The sequence below is a fragment of the Dermacentor andersoni genome, chromosome 4 (assembly GCF_023375885.2).
Source record: "Dermacentor andersoni chromosome 4, qqDerAnde1_hic_scaffold, whole genome shotgun sequence".
Classification (NCBI taxonomy): domain Eukaryota; kingdom Metazoa; phylum Arthropoda; class Arachnida; order Ixodida; family Ixodidae; genus Dermacentor; species Dermacentor andersoni.
Window position 1 is genome coordinate 12,878,701 of NC_092817.1, and position 25,386 is coordinate 12,904,086.

The 25,386-nt window shown below is 46.7% G+C and overlaps 1 protein-coding gene across 7 annotated transcripts in view; it reads left to right on the forward strand.

The window, feature by feature from the left end:
* v (Tryptophan 2,3-dioxygenase vermilion) overlaps positions 1-25,386 on the forward strand; it is a 308,315-nt gene that overhangs the window by 249,431 nt on the left and 33,498 nt on the right. For 5 of the 7 annotated variants that reach the window (XM_055073397.2, XM_072287746.1, XM_055073399.2 and 2 more), the window contains 6 exons: positions 7,192-7,261; positions 7,847-7,940; positions 9,693-9,760; positions 11,331-11,396; positions 17,216-17,277; positions 20,138-20,213. In XM_055073397.2, coding sequence (XP_054929372.2) covers positions 7,192-7,261; positions 7,847-7,940; positions 9,693-9,760; positions 11,331-11,396; positions 17,216-17,277; positions 20,138-20,213 — 436 coding nt within the window. Of the gene's footprint in view, positions 1-1,785; positions 1,996-7,191; positions 7,262-7,846; positions 7,941-9,692; positions 9,761-11,330; positions 11,397-17,215; positions 17,278-20,137; positions 20,214-25,386 lie in introns of those variants that run through there. The other 2 variants (XM_055073398.2, XM_055073396.2) reach the window with 2 other exon arrangements.

A 25,386-nucleotide genomic window follows, 5' to 3' on the forward strand; every position in this document is an offset into this window, starting at 1 on the left:
CGAGTTTATGTAAATGCTAGCCGGTCGGGCTGAACGAGCGTCGGATAGGGCAGAGTCAGCCCGACTGCACGGCGTGGACATCCCGACCCGTTCGCAGCGCGCATGTACACGCGGTCCGACCAGTCAGCACCGAGACTAACGCGTGACCACTGAGACGTCAGCGTCAGCAGAAATGATGTCGAAACAAGGCAAAAGCAAGCACTGTGCCGCGCAATTTTATTATACAAATAAGAACCATGAAATAGAGCTGTTAAATACGGCTTCGAGAACCGGAACCCCCTGTTGTGCCTGGCGATTGCTCGGAACAAAGCAGGCTTCGCCGGCAGACGTGCAGCTGTCTGGGGTGCCATTCACGCTTCGTCGTTTGCTCAAGGCGACTAAATCAGCGTCACCTGAGACTTACGAACAAGCAGTCATGTTCCATGTCTTCGGCGCTAGACCTGGAGCCGACGGTGACGCGTAAGCAATGACAGCTCACGACGACAGCGCCGCCCTCCGACTGCCGCGATCTCTCTCGATCCCGACCGTCACGAAGAGGCTACTGATTGGTGAAAGGGCCACTGTCCAGGACCTCCGGGGGACGGCGTCAACGGTGGGATCACAGTTTGCCACGTGTTTGCCTCATATTGTGCAACGTTAGAGATCAGGGAGCCGGCAAAAGGGTGGGAGTGCGGCAAAAAGGGGAGACGTTGAGGCCGGGATATAATTTGACTGGTTCGGCGTTTGTGATTGGCCAGTGAATTCCCTCGATGAGTGAAAGTGGGAAATAAACGGCATAAAAAGCGGATCTGGACTGCTTTGAGAAAAGCGAGGTTCGGACATGCAAAGATTTTAGCATGTAATGAGCTCCGAGAACTGGAGCCGTGTTTGTAAAACTCAATCTTGTACAATTGAATATAAACTTCTTTCTCGTCCCTGCACCTGGCAAGGCGCCATCCATTCGTGGCCGCACGGGCCCCCGACTTCGCAACAACCCCATTCGAACGCGTTAAAGTCTCGGCTCGACGCTGCGTGCAGTCCAGACACGTCAGAAGCGAGTTCGTGTAGATACGGTCACGTCGGGTTCGCCAGCCCGATTTCTGACTCGACCCGCTTGCGTTGAGTTAATGTAAACGCAGCCCTAGGTGTCGGCGTGTAGTTTTGCACAACGCCGACGCTCCCGTCAGTTCTGCAGGGACTTCGCGCAAACGGTTAGACGCAAGGAAATAAAGCTCACCTGACAATGCCAAGAATGCTTCTCGCATTAAGAAAGGAAAAGGCAGGATAAACAAGGTTAGAGAAGTCGTAGCTAACAAAAATATTCATCGTGATGCGAGCAACTTAAGCAACTTTAATGATGTACAACAAGGATGTTTTCGGCAAAGAAAATACAGGCTTTTCACGCAGCGTGATGGGACGAGGGGCGAGCGTTATACTGCACTTACTTGCATGACAGTACTGGCAGTCAATGCGGCTGAAACTGCTAACTCTTCCTTGTCTTGCGCTGCACACGAAGTAGCTACCTATTTAAGACATGAAGCTGGCCATGATTAGGCTATATACACAGACAGCGCGCTGTCTTGCCGGCTTCTCCAATTCGACAAGTAGCTGTCACTTATTAAAAAGTTAATTGAACTATTTCAAAGCAGTGTATTGAATGGTGCTCCTCTGCTTCTACTTTTTTCGTCTTTTTGTTATTGTTGTTGAAAAGTTAGGGTGTCTGTTTCTAACCTGTTTCTAGCCTCTTTCGTGAGCAGATCCCGAAGATTGTGCAGTCTAAAAATGGGACAGACATGACGATGATGATGATGATGAACCATAGAATTTGTTCTGAGTCGCGCTGATGAAGACAGTTAAAATGAGGATAATTGTGACGATATTTGTGACGACGATGGTGATATTAATGATGATGGCTATGATGGTGATGACTGCGACTCCGACAATGCTGGTGATGATGATGACTGATCACGCCCCAACTCGCCCAAGAAGACGCTCTTACATCGACTTCAACTACAGGTTGAATCCTCTCCCAATTTTTTATCCTCTCACGCGTTTTATTTTTCTTTTTGTTTCTTTATTTCGGTTCTCGATTATTGAATTAGGCAGGTTTCCGGTAACGTTACAGATCACAAATTCATGGTCGTCGCTCTATAACCACGACACGCGTGATTTTGTCAGGGAGTCTGGTTGGCTGCGGCGGATTAAGCCAAAGTGTTCACTACGTCGCCACGCTGCCGCAGGCGGTGCACGTGTTCCAACAACGTTAACCTGCGGATGCAGGCAAGGTCGAGCGACATTGTCCCGCACTCTGGGATCACATTAATATTTGTAAGGCTTTTCCTGTGATAGAATTGAATGTGAAATAATTGTTTGTGCATGCATGTAGATACAGATTAAACAATATACCCGAATAACACTTTTAAAAGAATGTACAAAAGTTATACAAAACTTGCGCTTGGCACAATCAACTGTACAGACCATTTTCACGGTGTCCCCCGCCACGTTCGATCAAGTGGTGACGCGTCCGTTGCTTGTTTCAGCTGCCTTCGTTGACTCCGTGTTGACAACTGACGTGCGCGAAGCTCGGTGCGGCTCAGCAAACCTCGACTTCGATCGACGTCGTGGATTGGGTGGACGCTTTCGCTACAGCTTCAAAGGACATATAAGCGCTGTAAGAGCTCGTTGCGCCTTGTCCAAACGGCGCGAACGGGGTTTGTGCTAAAAGCGGGGCAACGAGTACATTCCAGGCTATCAAAACTTTCCACTTATGAATTAAATCAAGGTCAGTGCGTTTTGGCCTTCATTCTTCATTTGGCAAAGACTTTGAAGCAACGGCTTGTCATGCTTCCGACTCGGTGAAGTTCCTCGGTCTGGTCAGGATGTGTTGTTGTTTTTTTCTGCCTATTTACCCGCGGGTGCGCTCAGTTGCGATAGATTTGTTCTTGCTGAGCACAAGAGCGCTTGAAACGTAAATGTTCTGTTCATTATAATAGCTCGTAGCAAAGACGTATTATTGCTAGTCACTCGTGAACTCTGTGAACCATGTCGCAACATTCAGCTCTTTTTTCTGTCGGTGTAGTTGCCGTCACCCATGTTTCGGCGCATTGATTCACTTACTTGTGGTACGTGGGCTTTAGAGTGGGCCAAGATGGCGTTGAGTTGGGATCGATGTGTGTAGATAACGTGGGGGAAACTTACTATGCCAGGAAGTGGCGCTACTACATTTGTTAGAATGTAACGAGCAGTACTCACTATTGCCAACGTTCCGGATTTGAAATGCTTTCTTTAGAGGTTAGCGATAGAACGCTAGTGGATCGCGAAGGGCGCCCGCCAACACAGGCAGTCTTTATGTAGCAGCGCCCCGTGGACTTGGTCACACAGGTTCATTCCCTCCCTTACTATACCAGTCATTATTATTGCAGCCAATTAGTGCTCGCGTCCTCCCTCTACCACTCGAGCTTTCGCAGAATGAAGGGCGCAAAGTGTGTTAGCGTACTGCCCGTTGCATTTCCGACTGCTGATTGCACAGTAGCAGGGGAGAAGCGATAATGGTTTCGCATTCGTGCGCTTTCGCTGAGGCAACGTGCAGAGCGCCGCAGAAAGTGCCATCTCGTTTCTCTATGGCGAAATGCCATAGAGGAACGCGAAGAGTCAATACACATAGACAGAAACAACTTTACCGACGTCCACATTAGCACACACAAATCATTGTAATTTAAGGTAACTGCATCGTCCGGCATCCGGTTTCATTCCCTTCTTGTTCTTCAGAAGAACAAATTACCAAATGTATTTTATACAGATGTTCCAATATTTTTGTGAATTATCTCGACGAAGCCAGGTGTACATCGGCTCTAAGAAGTACTTGTGGAGGGCGACTAATGGCTGTCTGGTTGTTATGGATACAATGAATAAATATCAGCTGTAGTTCTTGCCTTCCTATTGTTAACAGCTCCTATCTCACTGCACCTTTTGTTTCAGAAATTATAGCGGATTAATCATACTTATTACATACAAATATAAATTTTTGATGTTCCAGTTTTTCTAATCTATCGATGAGGTATGCTGCTGGTGAAGGTCCCAAATTACTCAGCATAATCTAGTACAGATTACGATATAAAGAAAAAGAATGGGAGAAATAGAGATATGGTACTTTCCGCATAGTCCGCAATAGGTCACACAAAAAAAATTTTTCTCTAGTACAGAGAGCGAAATATCGGTACCAGTATGTACACAGTTCATCCTTCTTTTTTTCATTGCGTTATTTTCCTACTTTGGTTAACCACGGTTAACGATGGCCGGAATGACAGACAGACAGACAGACAGACAGACAGACAGACAGACAGACAGACAGACAGACAGACAGACAGACAGACAGACAGACAGACAGACAGACAGACAGACAGACGGACGGACGGACGGACGGACGGACGGACGGACGGACGGACGGACGGACGGACGGACGGACGGACGGACGGACGGACGGACGGACGGACGGACGGACGGACGGACGGACGGACGGACGGACGGACGGACGGACGGACGGACGGACGGACGGACGGACGGACGGACGGACGGACGGACGGACGGACGGACGGACGGACGGACGGACGGACGGACGGACGGACGGACGGACGGACGGACGGACGGACGGACGGACGGACGGACGGACGGACGGACGGACGGACGGACGGACAGACAGACAGACAGACAGACAGACAGACAGACAGACAGACAGACAGACAGACAGACAGACAGACAGACAGACAGACAGACAGACAGACAGACAGACAGACAGACAGACAGACAGACAGACAGACAGACAGACAGACAGACAGACAGACAGACAGACAGACAGACAGACAGACAGACAGACAGACAGACAGACAGACAGACAGACAGACAGACAGATAGATAGATAGATAGATAGATAGATAGATAGATAGATAGATAGATAGATTTATGGGTGAATGGATGGACGAATTTATAGGTGGGTGGCTGGGTCGTCCTAAAGCAACTAAAGGGGTATGAGAAAAGTCGTGTTGAATAATCCGGAATAATTATGACCAACTGGGATTCTTTATTGTTCACCAATCAAAATGCGGGGGCCGTGGTCGGGAATCGAGCCACTCACCTCCTGCTTAGGTAATAGAACGCTACAGCCACAGAGCCAGTGCGGCGAGTCATGATATCCAGAATGCGAAGACTACGCTTCATTGGGAATTCTTTGCATTGTCTTTTCACTCGGCCCAGGGTCTGCTCCAAATAACAGGGACTAACTCCGCGTAATTGGTGCTTGAAATTCTCGTGAAGCGCACTACTGCTCTAGCTGATGGGCAAATTTTGCTTATGTACGCTGCATTTAAAAGAGGGCAATACACTCTAGTGACTGGCACTTTTGAGATCTTATAGCGCTGCTCTTTGGCGCCCGTTCCTGCGGCGAGCGTCGGCGTCCCTCGTAACCGAGCGAGCGAGCACAGCGAAGGATGAAAGGGCGAGCGCGGAGTGCAGCAGGGGATGGCAGACAGCGATAGCGAAGAGAGCGCGAGGAGGAAAGCGGAGAAAGAGGGTGCAGGGGAACCATGAGGTGGAAAGTGTAGGGTGAGGGTATGTAGAAAGTGTGAGAAGAAAAGCGTAGTGCCACGCAAGACGGGCTCTGCGGCGACGATGGCTACGAGACGGCGCTAGAGTAGCCTGCGTCGTCTAGCTGTATGAAAACAAAGCGCTGCATGAGCGGAGGTCTGTCTCTGGCGGCTGCTGTGAGTCGCACCCATGCGTCACCCACGCGCTGGCTCTCGCGATCTCCCGATTAGCGAGGCAGTCGCGCCACGCTTCGCTGCGTTTGCAACGTGCCGCACGAGATAGATTGTCCGCGCCAGCCAATATATCGCGAAATGAACACAGGTATAGAGGTGCGCTCAAATCTCGCATTAGGGAGTATCGTAATCGTCGGTGAATTTCTTTAGAGCGTAGCTATTAGACGCCCGTTCCCGCGCTGAACGTCGGCGTGCCTCGATGTCCCGCGGCCTCCCTCGGCATAACCGAGTGAGCGAGCGCATCGAAGGATGAAAGAGTGAACGCGAAGCGCAGCGGGTGATGAAAAACGGCAATAACAAAGAGAACGCGAGGAGGAAAGCGGAGGAGGAGAGTACGGCGAAAGGATTAGGAGGAAAGCGTAGTGCCGCGCTAGACGGCGACGACCGCTACGATGTGGCGCCAGAGTTGCGCGCCGTCGTCTGTTCACCGGTGGCATGCGGCGAGTGCGTCGACCGATGCCATGTATGTGGAAGCGCTGCGTGAGCTCAGGTCTGTCTCCGGCGGCTGCGGTAAATCGCTCCCACGCGTAACCTATGTCCTGCCTCTCGCGGTCTCCCTATTAACGAGGCAATCGTGCCACTCTTCGTTTCGTTTGCAGCCGCAGGAGACAGATTGTCCACACCAACCAATATAGCGGGAAAATGAAAACACTACAGAGCTGCGCTCAAATTTCGCATTAGGGAGTATCGTAATCGTCGGTGAATATTTTTATTTATCTAAATATTCAACCATATTATTAATGTTTACCAATGCGTATTTGTGTAAATGCATCTTAGTTTGTTTCTGTTCCTATAGAAATTTTCGCGGTGGTTTGAATTTTAAGTCCACTTAATATATAGAACTCTAAGCTTTTGTATGTCAAACACTGAGGGTAATCGAAATGGCCTGTCCACTTCTTTATTTTTGTGCGTCCAATGTCTTGCCGTATGCGCCAGCTTAAGTGGAGTAGTACCCTAGTAGAACGCATCAGCCCAGGCAAGTCTCCCTCTGAATAAACTCTCTTTTTATCTCTGTGTTTTGGACCTCTCTTCGTAGTGCACTACTTGACAATGTTTATATGTGCAGAAGTTATACCAACGAAGAGTATGCGAAAATGTGTGAATGTAATGCTGTACAAAAGATTCACATGTTGCGTTCACATCAACGTTATTCAGCACAGGCACATTCTTAAATGTATAAGGTGGGGCCCTTAAGTTTCACGGATAGTGCTCTTACAACAATGTTAACCTTATGCTATCCAAAACGCTGCATTCTTCATGTTACACTGAAAGCCCATTGCTCCCAAATATTTATTTTCATGTTCAATTGTTTATTCTTCAAACAATATTGTTTTATTACAACGCCATAGGATGATGCTGACTCTGGTGCGATCAAACCCTGACTTCCGTTTTCTGTTAGTTCCAGCAACGACAACTCCAAGGATGGGGTGCCACACCAAGAGAAGCTGCTGTACGGAGACTACCTGCAGGTACGTGATGCTTGCGTCCTTGTGTGCCTTCTCAATTTCAGTGTTGCCATTTCAGCAAACTTCCCGCTAAATTTAGCAGATTATTTTCTGGCGCTCGCCGCGCACTTCAATGGACTACGGAAGGGCAAAACAGATACCTCGGATTGTGCAGTAGCATTCCGCCGAATTCGCGTAGCATTGTAGCTGTAGTACTGAATGCCTCTATAGCGTGAAGCGATGGGCCTTAATTAAGCAGCAGGTGCTAGCACTCCTTGGCGTAACTGTGCGTGCCATGCCGCTGTATGCAGTTGCTTGGCACGCACGGCACGCATATACAAGCATATATGCTTCTTCGAGCGAAATTCGTTCCGTGTAGCATTCCAAAGGAAGCAGATAATATGCGGCGTCGCACTTCGATTGTGGTGACAGCGCCGTTTCAATCGGCAGCCTTGTTGTGTTGCCCTAAAATGAACGACTGGCGCAACGCTGCGGGCGACGACGCTCTAAGAACGCGTCGGAAGCGCGCTGGGCCTGGCTGGCCGCTCGAGTTAGCTCGCCTTTCGATGTTGCAGTTCAAACTGACACTGGCTATTTCCTTCACGGTAGCTAGACAAGCTCCTCGACTGTCAGAAAATGGTCACGGAACAGCACTGCGAAGAGAGAGTCCACGACGAGCACCTCTTCATCATCACGCATCAAGGTGAGTTGGCGACAGAATCAGCATAGGGTATAGAGAAACCATGCATCTAACGTTCTGCATTGCGAGAGGAAAAAGTTGCCGTAGGCTGTGAGGAAGGAAAGCTTTCTTACATGCGCGGATAGCTAAATGTTATAAGCCTGCACTCGTGCGCTAAAGCCATCAATGGTGCTCTAGTGTCTGTTCTTTTTCAATGCGAAATCCTTGTCTGCGTTTCTACGCTGCCATGATCCGAACGATACAGAGATTCACAGGAAGATGGAGACTCGAAGTGATCAACAGCGGTCGAACAAGGAATGTTTTAAGCTGGAGTATAGCCTCCGAGATCAAGCGGCGCGCACTGTGCAGCGCGCGCTGCCCAGTCTCGGAGGCCGTGGCTGGAGCCAGACGTTTCGACGAGGACAAGTCATCTTCTGGAAACGTTGACTTCCTCGTTGTGCAGCTGTTGATTACGCGATGATAATTTAGCACTTCCGAACCCTCTGAGAATGTGAATGTGTGAATACAGGAAGTTAACGCTTTAAGGACAGAAGACAAGCTCAGCTCAACAAACAAAAACTTTCCATAAAGACAAACGACGAGACCTGCTCATCCAGCGCATTTTGTTGTGTGTGTTTGTGCATGTCTTAAGATGATTTGAGCTCCTGTGTTGCTCCGCGTTTCTTCCAGATTGCGTGCTTTATTTTGTGCTTGCTGGAAATAACGTCAGTAGGCGCAAGGAGCTGTTAAAGAGTGACATTGGAAGCACAGACTTGCTTGTAGTGAAGGCCACCTTCGCTGCAGTGTAACATTTTTTTTTTACTATGCTTCACCTTTCTAACACAACTTTTTTTTTGCGTGGTCTTTCTTCATGTGATCATCAAAATCGTTTGCACGTGATCTTGAGAACATACACTAACTTGTGTGCAGTGAATCCCACTTTTATTAGTGTAAAAAAGAATTCCTAATAAAATTCACCTTTTTGACGCCAATTATTCACATGGTTTCGCTTTATACGGTCATCACTCATTTGCACGCAAGAGCAGATTCCGCTTTTCTTACGAGTTTTTTTTTACCACTCTAAAGGGTTAACAGACAGTAAAGAGAACAATAATTTCAGCTATACTGGTAAATTAAACTTCTACACTACCAAACAGAACCCACTATTACCGCTAGAGGGGATAAGTCCGAAGAGACGGGTGGCGACGCCGCCTTGAAGTTCCCGCAACAGCTCCGTGTGACGTCATAGATTTCATTACTAGTGCAAGAAATCAATTAATAAGGCCGATGTTACCCCTCCTTCCTTTTTAAAATTTCGCAACCAATTAGCAGCGCCGACTTCTCAGAGTAACGTCACAAATTCGAAAGGCTGTTCCCGCAATTTAAGCCGTTCTTTTTCATAATAAGCTTACGGCTCTCAGTAGGTTGTGAATCTGGTTTCCTTAGGGTGCAATGTAACCATTATTTATTAACTAGCAACTGACTATAGCCTTTATCAGGTGCTGTCAAAATCTACGACGTCACAAAAATATGGAAGCGATACCAAGGGGGTGTCGCCACTCGTATTTTGCTATTTCATTTATTCTGACTGACAAAGCATTCATTCACGGTCGAATTACTTGTTGTTCCAAAAGCCTAACCTAATAGTGTAGCTTATGATCGTGGAGTAGTCAAGGTACAAATATTGTTCATGGTGCAATTTCCGAAATGTATGCTCCGGGGTTTTTGACTTCTACGTCAGTTGAATTCTTTTTGTATTTTTCTTTTCTGCTACAGCTTATGAACTATGGTTCAAACAAATCATCTTCGAGCTGGACTCCATAAAGCCGCTTCTAGGCTGTAAAGTGAGTTAAGATTTTTTAATTTTATTTGTAAACAGGGTAACCGCGTCCAATCGTTTGTCTACGACGTCCGCGCTTACACTACTTAACAGTTTTGCGTACTGTTCATCTGTTGTTAAGCGAGGAGCTTCTTCAACATCACGAACCCCGTCGAGGCTATCGAAAAAGAAAAAAATACTTAATATCAGGACCGTGTCCCATATTTACACCGTGACATGTATTTAAGAACTCCCCTCATACAATCTTATTACATAGTAAGGTAAATCCATCATTGTAGGCTAAAATTTTAAGCGCAGTGTCATTGTCTTGTCCTGGTAGAAAGCAAATCGTTTCGAACATTGCACATGGGTGCAGGCAACTTATAATATGTCATGCATCGCTGCAGCACATCCAGCGTCATACTGCAGATTTGCAATGGTAATTATGTAAAAAGCATCGCAGACATTAAGTCGACTAATTTGAGTGGCGCTGCTAAAACTCGCGCATATTTGTGTTTCGCATACCACCACCGATTGAAGGCGTCGCTCTAAAATTCAACGTAGATGCTAGTCATGCAGCCAACACATTTAATTAATGAAAATATAATTATAATTATTTCTGAAAACGTAAAATTTAGCATGGGTATTTGAATGCAAGACTTTCGAAAAAAAAAGAAAGAAAACACACACCATGACAGCTGGCATACCGACTTTTATAAAACATTTTATACAAACGGTGAAAGCAATGTGCATTTTCAGCTTCCTGTTTATCACAGAGAACGCCGCTTTTGTGCGAAAACGGGAACATGCCTGCCAACTCTCCCGAATCACTTTGTAAAGTTTCGGCCCGTTTTAAGATTTGACGAACTTGTCGTCAAGTTTTATGAAAAAAGTAATTTCGTTTGCAAAAATGTTCGCACGTCGGTCTCAGTACCTACCTTCCATTTCATGTCTTCTAATGGTGAACGATTGCAAGATAGATAGTTGCACGGAGCAAATTCACACAAACAAATGCTTGAAGCAGGCGAAACTGACAACTGATGAAAAAATCACTGTGATCTAGAAACAGTTTGTTGCTTGTCAGTATTTGCTGTTCTGAGTTTGCTGCTGTTCGGTGGGCGGCGTATCAAGTTGCCGAACACTCGTTACCGAACTGCGTACGTATCTCTTAAAAGACGGGTGCGTAGGGAGGCTAGAAATAATGTCTTGCTACCTGCACCCGCCTGTTTTCTGCAGGATTTTACGAATTGTAAAGGTATGCATAATTTACTCTATTGATCCAAGTTATTATTATTATTATTATTATTATTATTATTATTATTATTATTATTATTATTATTATTATTATTATTATTATTATTATTATTATTACTATTATTATAGCTTTAAGTGAGTGAATTCGCTACAATATGCGGCATCAGTGCCTCTAACCATAACTAAGATCTTCGCAAAGCGTAATACTATTTAGCGTTATACAAGTTATAAATCGATAAATGTGCGCTGTGTATTCTTATGTGCTTAGTGCTGCATTGCATGGTTATTGCTTCTAGGCAAGACTCTTTGACCGGCAACTTCATCTGCCTGGTTATTTTCAGGATATGAACGAACCTAACATGTTCCAAATCACATCCCGGATGAACCGCGTCGTGCTCATTCTCAAGGTAAGGCTTCAGACCATACACAAGTTATTGTCCATATTTAAGGAAAATCGAGAGAATAAATTACTTAAACGATGGCTATAGGCCTGTGCGGGGAAGTGGGTGAAGGGAAAGAGCTGTCGCCTGCCTTTCGAGTAATCTTTCAGAACCCCTAAAATGAGCCTTTTCTATGTATATTTAGTAGGGGGTACCTATTGAATTACAGTGTTAGGTGTAGTATGTAAGTGCGGCGGTACGCCGCCATGTGTGAAAAGAAGCAACCTACAGTGCTCATTTTTTAATCCGGATGTTATGATCGGTTTCACGAACAACGTAGAAGTACCACATTGTTACAATAAAATAAGCTGATGTTGCTTGAATTATTATTATTATTAGTAGTAGTAGTAGTAGTAGTAGTAGTAGTAGTAGTAGTAGTAGTGGTAGTAGTAGTAGTAGTAGTAGTAGTAGTAGTAGTAGTAGTAGTAGTAGCATTATTTGGGTACAAGATAAGTCAAAATTTTTTTTAGAGTTGGAATGCGCCAGGGCTTGTCGATTTAACCTTTACATCACTTTCACGAACCCCTGTTATGTACTGAAAATAGAACTAACATTCAATTTTCTTTTTCTTTCTGTCACTGCATTTTTATTAGCGGAGGTACAAAAATAATGGAGTCGCTGCGACTAAAAGATAACTCTCTACTTATTTCACGAAAGCGCACCGTAAAGGTCTCTACGAAACAGAGCGAAGCGTTCTTGCTTCAGCGCGGTCACTTTTAAAGTTGACGGCCGCAATGCGTTTGCTGAAGATGTCACATATATCTGCTCAGCAGCCTTGCTTCAAAGCAGGACGTGTAGGCGCCAGTCCAACAAGGAGCCTGCGCATATCGAAGCCATATGGACGCAGGCGAGGCCCAAGGCTGTCGCGTCGCCTCCGTCGGGCGTGTGCGGATCATCCGCGACGGAGCCGCATCTTTAGTCCGCGCCACGTATTCGCCAACCATTTGAAATACAGACAGCTGAGTCGGGAACTTATTAGTGCCGTGCACCTATCGTTCGTACACAACAAGTGCGGTAAGCCGCGACCAAGACAGCAATAGGCTTGAGGCAATGCCAAGTTGTTGTCGTCGCTCATCTGTTTTCACATCTTAAATACCTCAGGCGCTTTTAGGGCCTCCGTAAGTTCCGGTCGAGCCTGCGTCGGAGACGCCAGCTGCACCGTAGGTCTTCACGTTCACTTCGGACCAGGGGCTCCGAAGGCGTCGGATTCCCTCCCGCCTTCGACGCTGTCGGTGCTGCGTAATATCTAAAGCTGGTTGAGGTAGCTGACACTTAAACGTCCAAGGCTTCGTTCGATCCGTGCGCTAAGAAGGTATTGTAGGTATTGTAGGTATTGTACCAGCGATTTCTTCTTGGCAAGAAGGCGGAGATTAGGCAGGACTATATTTACAGTTGAAAACAATATTTTCAGACCCTTTGAGAAAGCTGCACACATGCTTTCACGAATCAGCTATTTCTGTTGCCGAGTGTCATAAAGGCCTACGGAAACGTCGTCGACGCCTAAAGGACGCATAAGCAAAAGGCAGCATGTGTCTTACCGCTAACTGGCATCAAAAGCGTCTAAAAAATATGTCGTTGTCATTATCATCGTCACCATCATCCGCCTCGTTCATTGTTCACTGCCACTAAAAGTCCTCCAGTTTCCATAAAGCCTCCGCCTAAATCTGGTCTGCGTCATCCGAATCGTCCAATGCCTAAAAATTGTCTCATTTAACCCCCCCCCCCCCCCCCCGCTTCCTCATGTGTCGCCATCGAATGAATGCGTTTTTTTTTTTCTTCCCTTGGCACCCACTCAGTTTCTGTGATAACCACCAGTTACCTTTCGTCGACCTGAGACGACCTGCTCAACTCCACTTTTCCTTTTAATCTCAACAGTGCAACACCATCATCTTCCCGCATTTGCTCCTCATCATGCAAGTGATGTAGCATGTCGCGTTAAAGAAGCACTGAGGCGATATATTATACTTGCCCTTTTTGTTACGTTAAGTGAAGGTGCAAGCGCTCTAAAGCTGAGGCAGAATACTAGAATGTGGCTGAGCACCATTCACTACAACACTGAAATATCCTTTTACTACAAGCCAGTTTCTACGAGCCAGTCCGGGTATACCCGGAGACGGATGCGTCACTCATGACGTCACGATACACTACAGGCAGTGACTACATGGGAGTGCAGCCAGGAGAAACGGGCGCAGCACTGTTGTTCAGTGTGAGCAACGTCATCATACCTAGCTTTACTGCTACACGACGTCAACCAATTTTGCTCTGTATCATGGCGTCACCATAACATCGAATGCGCCAGGTACGGCATTTCAACACAACTTCAGTTTAAAACTAAAATATTAATGTTTTGCAAGTTTCATGTTTGGTAAGCGATACTTGAAAGTGCGAAAGACGCGCGGTAGAATTTCTACAACTTTGAAAATGCAATCAAGAACCCTTTTAAAGAAACGCTTCATAGGCACGTGAAAGCCTGTGGAGGAAGGTGCATTACGCTTCAATGTACTGAGCAAGATAGGCGCAGATAGTGGAGTTAAGTAAAGTGAAGTTTACTTAAAGTGCGAAAGAAGAGAGAGAGAGAGAGATAAAAGGAAGGCAGGGATGTGAACCAGTCAAAAATCTGGTTGGCCACCCTGCGCTGGGGGAAGGGAGAGAGAGAGAGTAAAACTTTATTTAATGTAAACAAAATAAGGCACGATGGTTGGAGCCCCTATTCCAGAGCCCCACTGGCACGAGCGGCTCGCTGGGCTTGATCCAGAAGAGCCAACTCGCTCTCCCGACCCTCGTCCGCAAGCCATGCCTCCCACTGCCTATTCGTCTTTAGTGGATGTTGGTGTAATATGGGACTGTATGTGCGGAGGCCTCCTGGGGCACTCCCATGTGATGTGTTTTAGTGTGGGTGTGTCTGTGCACCACGGGCACTCGTCAGTGAACCTCGTGGGGTGTATTCTGTGTAGGTGGTGCAGGTTGGGGTATGTATTCGTCTGAATACGACGCCGATCCCTCTCCTTTTGGCTGTTTAAGTCGGAGTGAGGATGTCCAAAACGTCTCCGCTCCTGCCTTTGCTGTAGGAGGATGTCACGAGAATTCGGTGGAAGGTCGTCGCTAGGCCATGCCGTTGCTCGGACGTTTAATCCTCGAGCAATACGGTCTGCCCTCGCGTTTCCTGCCAGTCGCTCGTGTGCCGGACACCATACGATAGTGTGGTGCCCCTCTAGTTGAGTGCCTAAAATTTTGATTATTGATTTGGGTGCCGTTCCATGTAAAAACAGGCGGCAAGCCGCTTGTGAGTCGGATAGCTGAATTGGTTTGGCGTTCGGCGTTCTGAATGGCCTAGGCGATGGCTGCAGCCTCTGCCACGCATGCCGAGGCGGTTTTGAAGGATGTCGTTGTTATGTTGTTGTTGCATGGAGAGACTATGGTGAAAGTGTCTGACCTGGCTCGACTGGCATCCGTATAATACACCCCCGGTCCCATGCCAAAACGTTTGTGAAGGGTCTTTACCCTTGCTCTGCGTCGTCCGGGATGGTACTTGGGGTGCATGTTTTTGGGAATTGGGGCCACCGCGATGTGCGATCGAACGTTGCGGTCTATATGTGCCGTTTCCTCTCCGCAATACTGGGGTCTCGGGGGAAAGCCTAACCTCGCCAATACTTCCCTGCCCTGAGTTGAAGAACAAAGTCGTTCTTTCTGGGCATATAACGTCGCGACTGCGTACTCGTCAAAAGTATTGTGCAGGCCCAGTCCCTCGAATCTCTCTGTGCTAGCGCATTCGGGAAGACCAAGGGCGGCTTTGAAGGCTTTTCTTATTATTGCGTTTGCCTGTATAATCTCCGAAACCAAGGGGAAAGGAGAAGGGGAATAGAAGGAAGGAACAGAAAGAGAGAGATGGGGGTAGAGAGACTTGCACGAACAGCACTACAGAGTCCAAGGCGCTCGCCAGAAAGCACAAAAGGGCCTTTACTGCCTTCTGAGCTGATGATCGGTGGAGGCGGTGTTCTAGTATTGTCTGTTCACTCAGAAGATGATCATCTAGTTTCCTGAATGCGTTGGTCATAGATTGTGCCTCAAACTGAGGGCAGTGGCAATAGGTGGTCAATATTCTCATCGCAGGCGCAGATATCACATGCAGGACTTTCAGCCATTCCAATTACTGCTGAATAAGCTTTCGTGAATGAAACTCCCAACCACAACCGACACAGAAGAGACGCTTCGCGTTGGTGCAGTCCGGCCGGAGGTCTGAGTTGCAGCAAAGGGCTTGATCCAGAAGAGCCAACTCGCTCTCCCGACCCTCGTCCGCAAGCCATGCCTCCTACTGCCTATTCGTCATTAGTGGATGTTGGTGTAATATGGGACTGTCTATGTGCGGAGGCCTCCTGGGGCACTCCCATGTGATGTGTTTTAGTGTGGGTGTGTCTGTGCACCACGGGCACAGACACACCCACCAAGATGTCTGTGCAGTCTGGTGTACCTTGTATATGCGGTGTTCCACTCAGCTAATGAGATTGTGCATGCTAGAAAGCAAAGCTGTCTCGCAGCGTCTGTTCTTGAGAGAGGAATGGGGAGGCAGCGGTCTTCTTGATTTGACGTCCGAGCTGCCTTATCTGCGTCATCATTTCCTATGATGCCGCAATGGTCTGGTATCCATGGAAAAGTGATATCACGACCTTTTTCTCACAAGTGATGGATGAGATCCACGATTCCGCACGTCAGTTGATCGTGAGTTCAATGTCGGAGAAACGACTGTACACATTGTAAGGCCGGCCTTGAATCGCAGAAGACTGCCAATTTTTCAGGACTCTCTGTGTTGATCACATGAAGCGCACCGCGGAGAGCCGCGAGCTCTGTAGCTGTTCACGTAGTGACATGGGAAGTCTTGAACCGTCGGATTATTCTCCTTGTTGGTATAACTACAGCGCCACCGGAACCGGATGAACAAGAGGAGTAAAGTAAGTTGCTTGAGTTCTGGTGACGGCAAGTCCGACTTTTTCTGAAGTCCTGGGATTGTGATGTTTACACGGCTCACACACCACGGAGGAATCGAAGGTCTTGCAGCAGGTGCGAACCGGAAGTAAAGAAGGCACCGTGCGCGAAGACACTTGCGCTGAATGCCGTGTGGGGCCGTTCTACATGGAGACTTGCGAGGTGGTTGGTGGGGGTCCGGGCGCAGTGTCTTATGTGCACACGCATTGCTTCAATGGTAATGTGCGTTCTGACATTGCATACACGCACATTCATAGGAGGAGAGGAAAAGGCAAAGTGCCTGACTGATTCCGTCCCTTTGCAAACAGTCATAACATCTGACAGTCAGTACTATAGGTCGGTGATGTCAGCAGCGGGCTTTCTCTTCTTTTCTTAATCTTTATTACCTTCATTTTCCCCTTTCCCCGGTGCAGGGTAGCCGACCGGGCTCAGTTCTGGTTAACCTGCCTGCCTTTCATTTATCCTTTTCCTCTCTCTTTTTTAATAGGCAGCAGTACGTAACGCCACTTCACAACAATGCCAACATAATCTAACATGATACAGAGCACAGATTCAGTGGTACCGTCTAATAGCACTCACACTCAATACATATGCTAATTTCTGTTAAGCAGAGGCCACTCCGTAACGATCTTCCTGTATTCTTTAAAAGAAGTATGTTCTCATAAGTACGAGATCATAACCGACCATGGCGAGTGTTCCCCTTATTTGAAAGCATTGGCCGTCTATGTTTCGTGCGTTTGGGGGAACCATTTTTGGCTTAACCGCGCATGTTCCTGCCCCCTCCCCCCATTTTCTTCCGCTGACAGCTGCTGCAAGAACAGGTCGAGATCCTGGAAACCATGACTCCCCTGGATTTCATGGAATTCAGGTGAGGCTCCCGTGTGCCAAGCATCTACGGTGGCTCACGGAGACGTACTGGTACTGCGGTATAGGCTGCGTGGCTGGTATAGGCTGCGTGCTCACATTGCATGCAATTGGCGCACTGTGCGTATGTCGATTGCTACACGTTGCACACAGAACACTTAGAGAGCTTCTGAAGGAAATGTGGTGAATTGTCTGGGTTTGTTGACCTTTCCAGAAGAAACGCTGCTCGAAAAAGGCGAAACACGAAGTCGGAGGAGCAAATATGGTACGGTTTGTCTTGATGGCATCATAAGTAATGCATTTATTTCTTTTTGAAGGCTTAAATATGTCATGCAATACTCGCAAGACTAAGAAAGACACAGGTAGGCACCAGGCTGCTCAGAAATTGGTCTCAATAAGAAAGCGTATCGCTGTCAAGCAATCCCATACCTCTAATAAAGGCATTGCACATATTATGAGGGGTAAGTAACGTTCAAGCGAGGCAGTCTCTATGCAGCTGTGTGTTCTCTATTAGACGACGAGAGCGGTGATAATGATGATGGTGATGACGCCGTGGCTATGGCATTCTGCCGCGGAGGCCACATTCCAACTCAGGGCCATTGCATTGGATTTCAGCGCACGGTGAGGAACCCTGACCTAGTGCAATGCCTCCTTTACTAGATGCCTGCCGCGTTGTCCGGTAGCTCGGTTCCGGGCCCTCTCCCTTTTCTCTTCTCCGCTAAAAGGCAACGAGCGCCTCTCATGGCGAACGCCTGTAACTTGCAATCACGTGCTGCGGCCTGTGAGATTAGCATGGCATCTGTTACCGTCTCGGAGGCCCGCGATAACGCTCGCTAACAGACGCCCGCGCATATGATGCGCCGGCGGATGCATTCAGCCGCCACTGCCACATCCGCCGGAAGTTGAAAAGGCAATGAGCGCCGCCTCACGGAATTTATGCTGAACTAACTTCAACTAAGGGAACCGCCGCTACAATGGGAAAGCGAGCAACGCGGCGGGCATCTAGTAAAGGAGGCATTGCCTGGTGGTAGAGGGACCCTCTATTGTGGCGTAACTCACTATCCACTGTGCCAGTTTCATGACGTTAGACCCCACAATTTAATTAATGTCTAGATGCGACTTCCGAGCTTACAGATGCATCCACCACTATCGAGCCTATTTGGTTTTACCGCTCAACAGAAGCGCCTTCACGTTTAACGGACCTTAAGGCAAGTAGTTATCAAGCTGCGAACTGCACACTTGAATGTACGTATCGGCGCTTCAAGGTTGCTCGTAGCGACCTCTGTATTTCATTTCCATACACTTAAAGGAACGGTGGCGTTCCTCTCGCTCTAATCTCCTGCCACTTAAGTGCGGCCGACCTTGAAATCGCATGCTTCGTGTCCTTGCGTTTGAATTCTAACAAAAGTGAACAGGACGATGACGACGACCCACGCACGCACCGCGGCAAGTATGTGTGCGCACTGCGATGTACAAACCTCCGCTCCCGAGAGGACGGCAGCACCTTTCAGGTTTCATTTGGTTTTCCTTTACCGATGCCAAGAGTTCTATTGTTTTATTTTGTTTTTTGCCGTATTAGTCTATTCAATCACTTGCGAAGAACCGCCAAAATCTAGCCGCCTCCTGTGAACATTATTCAGTACCTAGCTGGCTTCTGAGAACCTGTGAGTACGAAGCACCCAGGCCTGTATTTCTGTGGCCACGACTTCTGTGAGGTGCAATGTATCCTATATTATATTCGAAAGCGCAATATCAAAGCTGCCGACGAAGACACATGCAACACGCGACAGGCGCTAATCTATATCTAAGTTCTGCTGGAAACAATATAGACTTTTAGCCTGTCCGCTATTCCGGCAAACGGGGGTGGTCTGGGCGGATTGCCGGATTTGCGGGTGCGGAAACGTGAGCGGCCGAAGCAGCCAGGGCGGTGCAGCCACCTGGTGGCGTAGAGTTCAACCAGACAAACACAGAGCTAAAATTGCAGTAACCCACTATATCCTGCTTCGCTGCTGATGCAAATTTTCGGCAGTGACGTAATGGCGAGCACGATTACGCCGCTGTTGAAAATTTACACCAGCAGCTAAGCAGAATATAGTAATTGGCTTTGTGTTTGTGTGGTTGAGCTTTGCACCACCAGATGGCGCCACCAATCTGGCCGCTCACGTTTACGCCTCCGCTCAACCGGCAAACTGCCCGCGCTTGCCGTAATACCGGACGCACTAAAATTCTCTAATAGCTCACATTAACTGGAACCCTAAATATAATTTCAGGATATAATTGTTTTGTAATATTCAACTTTTATTTCGATACGTAGTTCTCAATATTTTTTCTGTTTACTTTCTTGTTTTTCGACTGAATTCATGCAAGCTCTAACCGATGCATTTCCTGTGTGCTACGCGCGATTATTCTGCTGTGACTGTATAGCCTGCACCATTAGGGAGTACTAGAAATAGGTGACCGAAAGCTAGAGGATGCTTTGCCAGGCGCACAAAAGAACGGCAAAAGGAATACAAATGATTTTGGGTTTTCGTGTACTCGGGGCTGCTTGGAGACGCTATTTCTAAACCTCCCGATTGTCGTCAAATGTTTTCTGCACCTTCTTTTTTTTTCTTTTTTTTTTCAAGTTCCGCGGCAGTTGTGCACTCTTTCCCCAATCAAAGTAGCTGCGTTCTGTATTATTGTGCTGTATTCCCATTATTTTTATCTCTTTTGAGTGTGTGAGTACGGGCTATAAGAGAGAAGGAAAGACGCGAGAGGGGGGATGTGTAACAGTGGCATATGGCCTACACGAAACGTCGCAAGCAGTATGGTTTTGAAAGGATGTATTTTCATTCCAAAACTCCCCTGTCTCCCCTGTCACGCAGAGGTTACTTGGCGCCAGCATCTGGGTTCCAAAGCCTCCAGTTCCGCCTCATCGAAAACAAGCTGGGAGTTAAGAATGTAAGCCAAGTGAAGCCCTCTAGTTTCACTATCGTTTCACTAGTGGTTTATCTGTCTGTCTGTCTGTCTGTCTGTCTGTCTGTCTGTCTGTCTGTCTGTCTGTCTGTCTGTCTGTCCGTCTGTCCGTCTGTCCGTCTGTCCGTCTGTCCGTCTGTCTGTCTGTCTGTCTGTCTGTCTGTCTGTCTGTCTGTCTGTCTGTCTGTCTGTCTGTCTGTCCGTCTGTCCGTCTGTCCGTCTGTCTGTCTGTCTGTCTGTCTGTCTGTCTGTCTGTCTGTCTGTCTGTCTGTCTGTCTGTCTGTCTGTCTGTCTGTCTGTCTGTCTGTCTGTCTGTCTGTCTGTCTGTCTGTCTTGCATCGCCTGTGTGCAGCGTCAATGTGCAGAGCTTGGCGCGCTTCAAGTTTAAGCTATATGGCAGCAGTTGAGGATCAAGCATTCGCGTCCTCAGATTACGCCCGGGCACTTTTGGACGGTGCGCGCTCGGACCGTGGGTTGTGTTTACTGGGAGGAAGGTATCGCAAGGGGCACTGCTGCAGTAAAGCACACAGGTCTGCAGCGGCACATTCAGTGGTTTATGCGCAGACACACCAGATGCGCCGCGCCCTTGAGTGTAATGCATCTGCCTGTCGTTCTCAAATTATTGCCCGTGCTAGTTTTATGTATTATTGAGCTTCTTGTCTTGTCTTGTGTCCCAGACATTGGCGCGTAACCACTATGGGGGATTGGCCAAGAAGCAGGCGGTTTTCCGTAAGGTTTGAAGTATAGAGAAACTAGATTTGAATAGTGGAGCGTGGGACGATAGAACTGTAATTTAGACTTGCAATGAAAATATTGTTAAGAATTTTGATAAAATAATTTAACGTAAAAAATGAAATAATAGAAACTATGGATAATTGTACAAATTTCAGCAAGGTACTCTTTTTGTCTCTCTAATAAAATTGTAAACTGCAAGAAAAGCATCCCTGTGGCTGGATCCCAGTGAAGTCGCCCCAAAAGAAAGAATGCTTGTCGAGGTTAGCGATAGGCCAAGTTTGGTAAATGAGTATTCTAATATTTTTCTTTGTCTTAGAAAGCGGCGGCATGAGAGAAAATAATGTTCGATAGTTTCAGGTGCACTGCAATAAGAACATAGAGGGGACATAGTGAGACCAGACCTGTGTAAGTAAATATTTAGAGGAGTTATACGACATCTCAATTTTGTAAAAGATACTTCCAATTGCCTTGAAGGGCACCAATTAGTATTCCATGGGAAGCCAAGATGGTGGAATTCAGAACACGGTGTTAGCATGGATATTGCAGAATTTGAGATATAGCGAAATTTCTGTACCTAGCCGCGGTGACGACATAAGCTGATGTCGGCAAAACAGATATGATAGGGCCGTTCAGGGATGCTCGTGCGAGTGAATCGGCCATTTCATTCAAGTGCAACCCATGATGTCATCATCATCATCATCATCAGCCTGATTACGCCCACTGCAGGGCAAAGGCCTCTCCCATACTTCTCCAACTACCCCGGTAATGTACTAATTGCGGCCATGTTGTCCCTGCAAACTTCTTAATCTCATCCGCCCACCTAACTTTCTGCCGCCCTCTGCTACGCTTCCCTTCCCTTGGAATCCAGTCCATAACCCTTAATGACCATCGGTTATCTTCCCTCCTCATTACATGTCCAGCCCATGCCCATTTCTTTTTCTTGATTTCAACTAAGATATCAGAAACTCGCGTTTGTTCCCTCACCCAATCTGCTCTTTTCTTATCTCTTAACGTTAGACCTATCATTCTTCTTTCCATAGCTCGTTGCGTCGTCCTCAATTTAAGTAGAACCCTTTTCGTGAGCCTCCAGATTTCTGCTCCGTACGTGAGTACTGGTAAGACACAGTTATATACTTTTCTCTTGAGGGATAATGGCAACCTGCTACTCATAATCTGAGGATGCCTGCCAAACGCACCCCAGCCCACTCTTATTCTTCTGATTATTTCAGTCTCATGATCCGGATCCGCAGTCACTACCTGTCCTAAGTAGATGTATTCCCTTACCACTTCCAGTGCCTCACTACCTATCGTAAACTGCTGTTCTCTTCCGAGACTGTTAAACATTACTTTAGTTTTCTGCAGATTAATTTTTAGACCCACCCTTCGGCTTTGCCTCTCCAGGTCAGTGAGCATGCATTGCAGTTGGTCCCCTGAGTTGCTAAGCAAGGCAGTATCATCAGCGAATCGCAAGTTACTAAGGTATTCTCCATTAACTCTTATCCCGAATTCTTCCCAATCCAGGTCTCTGAATACCTCCTGTAAACACGCTGTGAATAGCATTGGAGAGATCGTATCTCCCTGCCTGACGCCTTTCTTTATTGCGATTTTGTTGCTTTCTTTATGGAGGACTACGGTAGCTGTGGAGCCGCTGTAGATATCGTTCAGTATTTTTACATACGGGTCGTCTATACCCTGATTCCGCAATGCCTCCATGACTGCTGAGGTTTCGACTGAATCAAACGCTTTCTCGTAATCAATGAAAGCTATATATAAGGGTTGGTTATATTCTGCACATTTCTCTATCACCTGATTGATAGTGTGAATATGGTCTATTGTTGAGTAGCCTTTACGGAATCCTGCCTGGTCCTTTGGTTGACTGAAGTCTAAGGTGTTCCTGCTTCTATTTGCAATTACCTTAGTAAATACTTTGTAGGCAACGGACAGTAAGCTGATCAGTCTATAATTTTTCAAGTCTTTGGCGTCCCCTTTCTTATGGATTAGGATTATGTTAGCGTTCTCCCAAGATTCCGGTACGCTCGAAGTCATGAGGCATTGCGTATACAGGGTAGCCAGTTTCTCTAGAACAATCTGCCCACCATCCTTCTATATGAACACGACCTATGATGTCCCGGTACCCAAAGCAAACATACTTTTCGTAAGTACGGAGGCGCCATCGAACGAAATGTTCTTTGAATTGCTGAATTTAAAGATGCAGTTAGTGCTGTGCATACAGATAGCGAGTCGGTCACGATAACAGCTAATGGGTCTTTTGGGGGGAGTTTTCGTAATGCTAATATAATCGCTAATAATTCTAATAACGCTAATATCACTGCGTAGCCCAGAGCGACGGTGGCTGAGCCGGCGGAACATAGCTACGGCTCGTTTTGCCTTTGTTTTAATATGTTCGATGTGACTTCACCAGGTGAGTTTGCCATCGTAAATGACACCAAGGTACTTGACTTCCTCAACTTGAGGAATGATTTCCTGTCGGTATTGTAAAGATATATGCATCTATGCAGTTAATGGGAATACTAATACCGCACTTTTGCTAATATTTAACGACATGCGTAACCCCTCTAGCCATGCCTCCAGCATTCCTAAGTAATTCTGCAACGACTGTTGTAGTGAATGTATATTACTTGCGGACGTAAAAAATGCGATATCGTCCGCGTAAACATAAACATGTACTTCCGGACACAAACGAATTGTGCTTAGCAAAATGTTAAATAATATAGGGGAAAGAACGGAACCCTGTGGTACACCACTTGTCTGCTTGTGTTTGGACGTCGAAATATCGTGTTGGTAACAATAAAACTCTCTATCTCTTCTAAATTCATAGATCCAAGCGGTTATATATTTTGGGAAATTCGTAGACTGAAGTTTATCGAATAGAATACAATGTTCTACAGAGTCGTATGCTTTTGATACATCTAGCGTCACCAAAGCTGCGTACTCTCGTTTGCGGCGAGCAAGTTTAACGCGGCTCTCTAAGTCTACATGGGCGCACCATATGGAGTGGCCGGGACGAAATCCAATCTGGCAAGGACTGAGAAGGGTGTCATCCTGTATAAAATTTGTTATGCGGCCGTGAAGAACTCTTTCTATTAAATTGACGACATTGGAAGTAAGAGAAATTGGTCTTATGTTGTCTAAGTCAAGTCCAGCTGATTTTTCTTTAGTAGTGGGATAATTTTAGCTACTCTCCACTCTCTTGGAACCCATGCATTTTTGAGAGAGAAATTTATTATGTTTAGGAGGTCCTGAGGCGCATGATCAAATAAAACTTTTAGCATTCCTGTTGTAATTCCATCTGGACGGGGGGCTGACGCTGGGAACGAACTAATAATGCATTCAATCTCTGTCGCTGTTACTGTTTTAAAGTCGTCTGCCAAGGGAGGTTTCTTTAGGCCTAAGGGAAATTTATGTTTGAAACGTCGCGCAAGTCCTTGAGCAATTTTCTCAAGTGATTCTGATACCTCTTTTGTTGACAGAACGACAGAATCGACATTCACGGGCGCCGGTATAGCTTTACGAGATCTAAGAAATTTAAACAGGGCCTTTTTATTGCACGACTTCGAAAGGTATGTGTAGTGCTTGGAATCATAATCCTCCTTAGCTTTTGAGACTGTTCGTTTAAATGTAGTAGCTATATATGTATAATCAGCCCGATTACCAGGACTTTGGTTGAATAAAAGTTTCTTCCACGCTACTTTTCTACGTCTAAAATCTCGCTCGCAGTCACAATTCCACCAGGGACAATATGATCCACCCTTAGTAGATTGCACAACAAACTGAGCTTTTTTTTTTTGATGACTGATTTAGAATGGAACATAGGCTCATTGCTTTAATATCCCTCTCCATGCCCTCCTGAGCGTGTAAAGCTGATTTTAATGCATTTTTAAATTTTTCGTAATTAACAAAAGTCCGCACATTACTATCTAAACTAGTTAACGGGGTAAGCAGTTCAAAAATTATAGGGAGGTGATCACGGTTAGTTCCGGAGTCTACAGTCTTCCAGGAGGTGACAGACATGCTCGAGATAGCAAACGTAAGATCTAGGGCAGATCGCGACTGACCCCGTACGAAAGTATGTGCTCTCGAATTTAAGCAAGAGAACTGATTCGTTGAGACCCAATCCCACAAGCGTTTGCCACAAGTGTCCGTTCGGAAACCCCACGATACATGCTGAGAATTAAAATCTCCCACCAGTAGGATGTTCTTCTGACTGCGTGCAATAGAGGTATCCAGATAGCGGGTATCTTGCACTCCAGCGGGGAAGTACGTGTTAATTATAGAAAAAGGTGTGCAACCAGGGAGGATTATATCCAGTGCTAAGATTTCACAGTCTGGGGACATTATCTGGTATGTTATAGTAGCTCTATGACAGATTTTTGATGAGACAAACAAAACTAAACCACCGCCT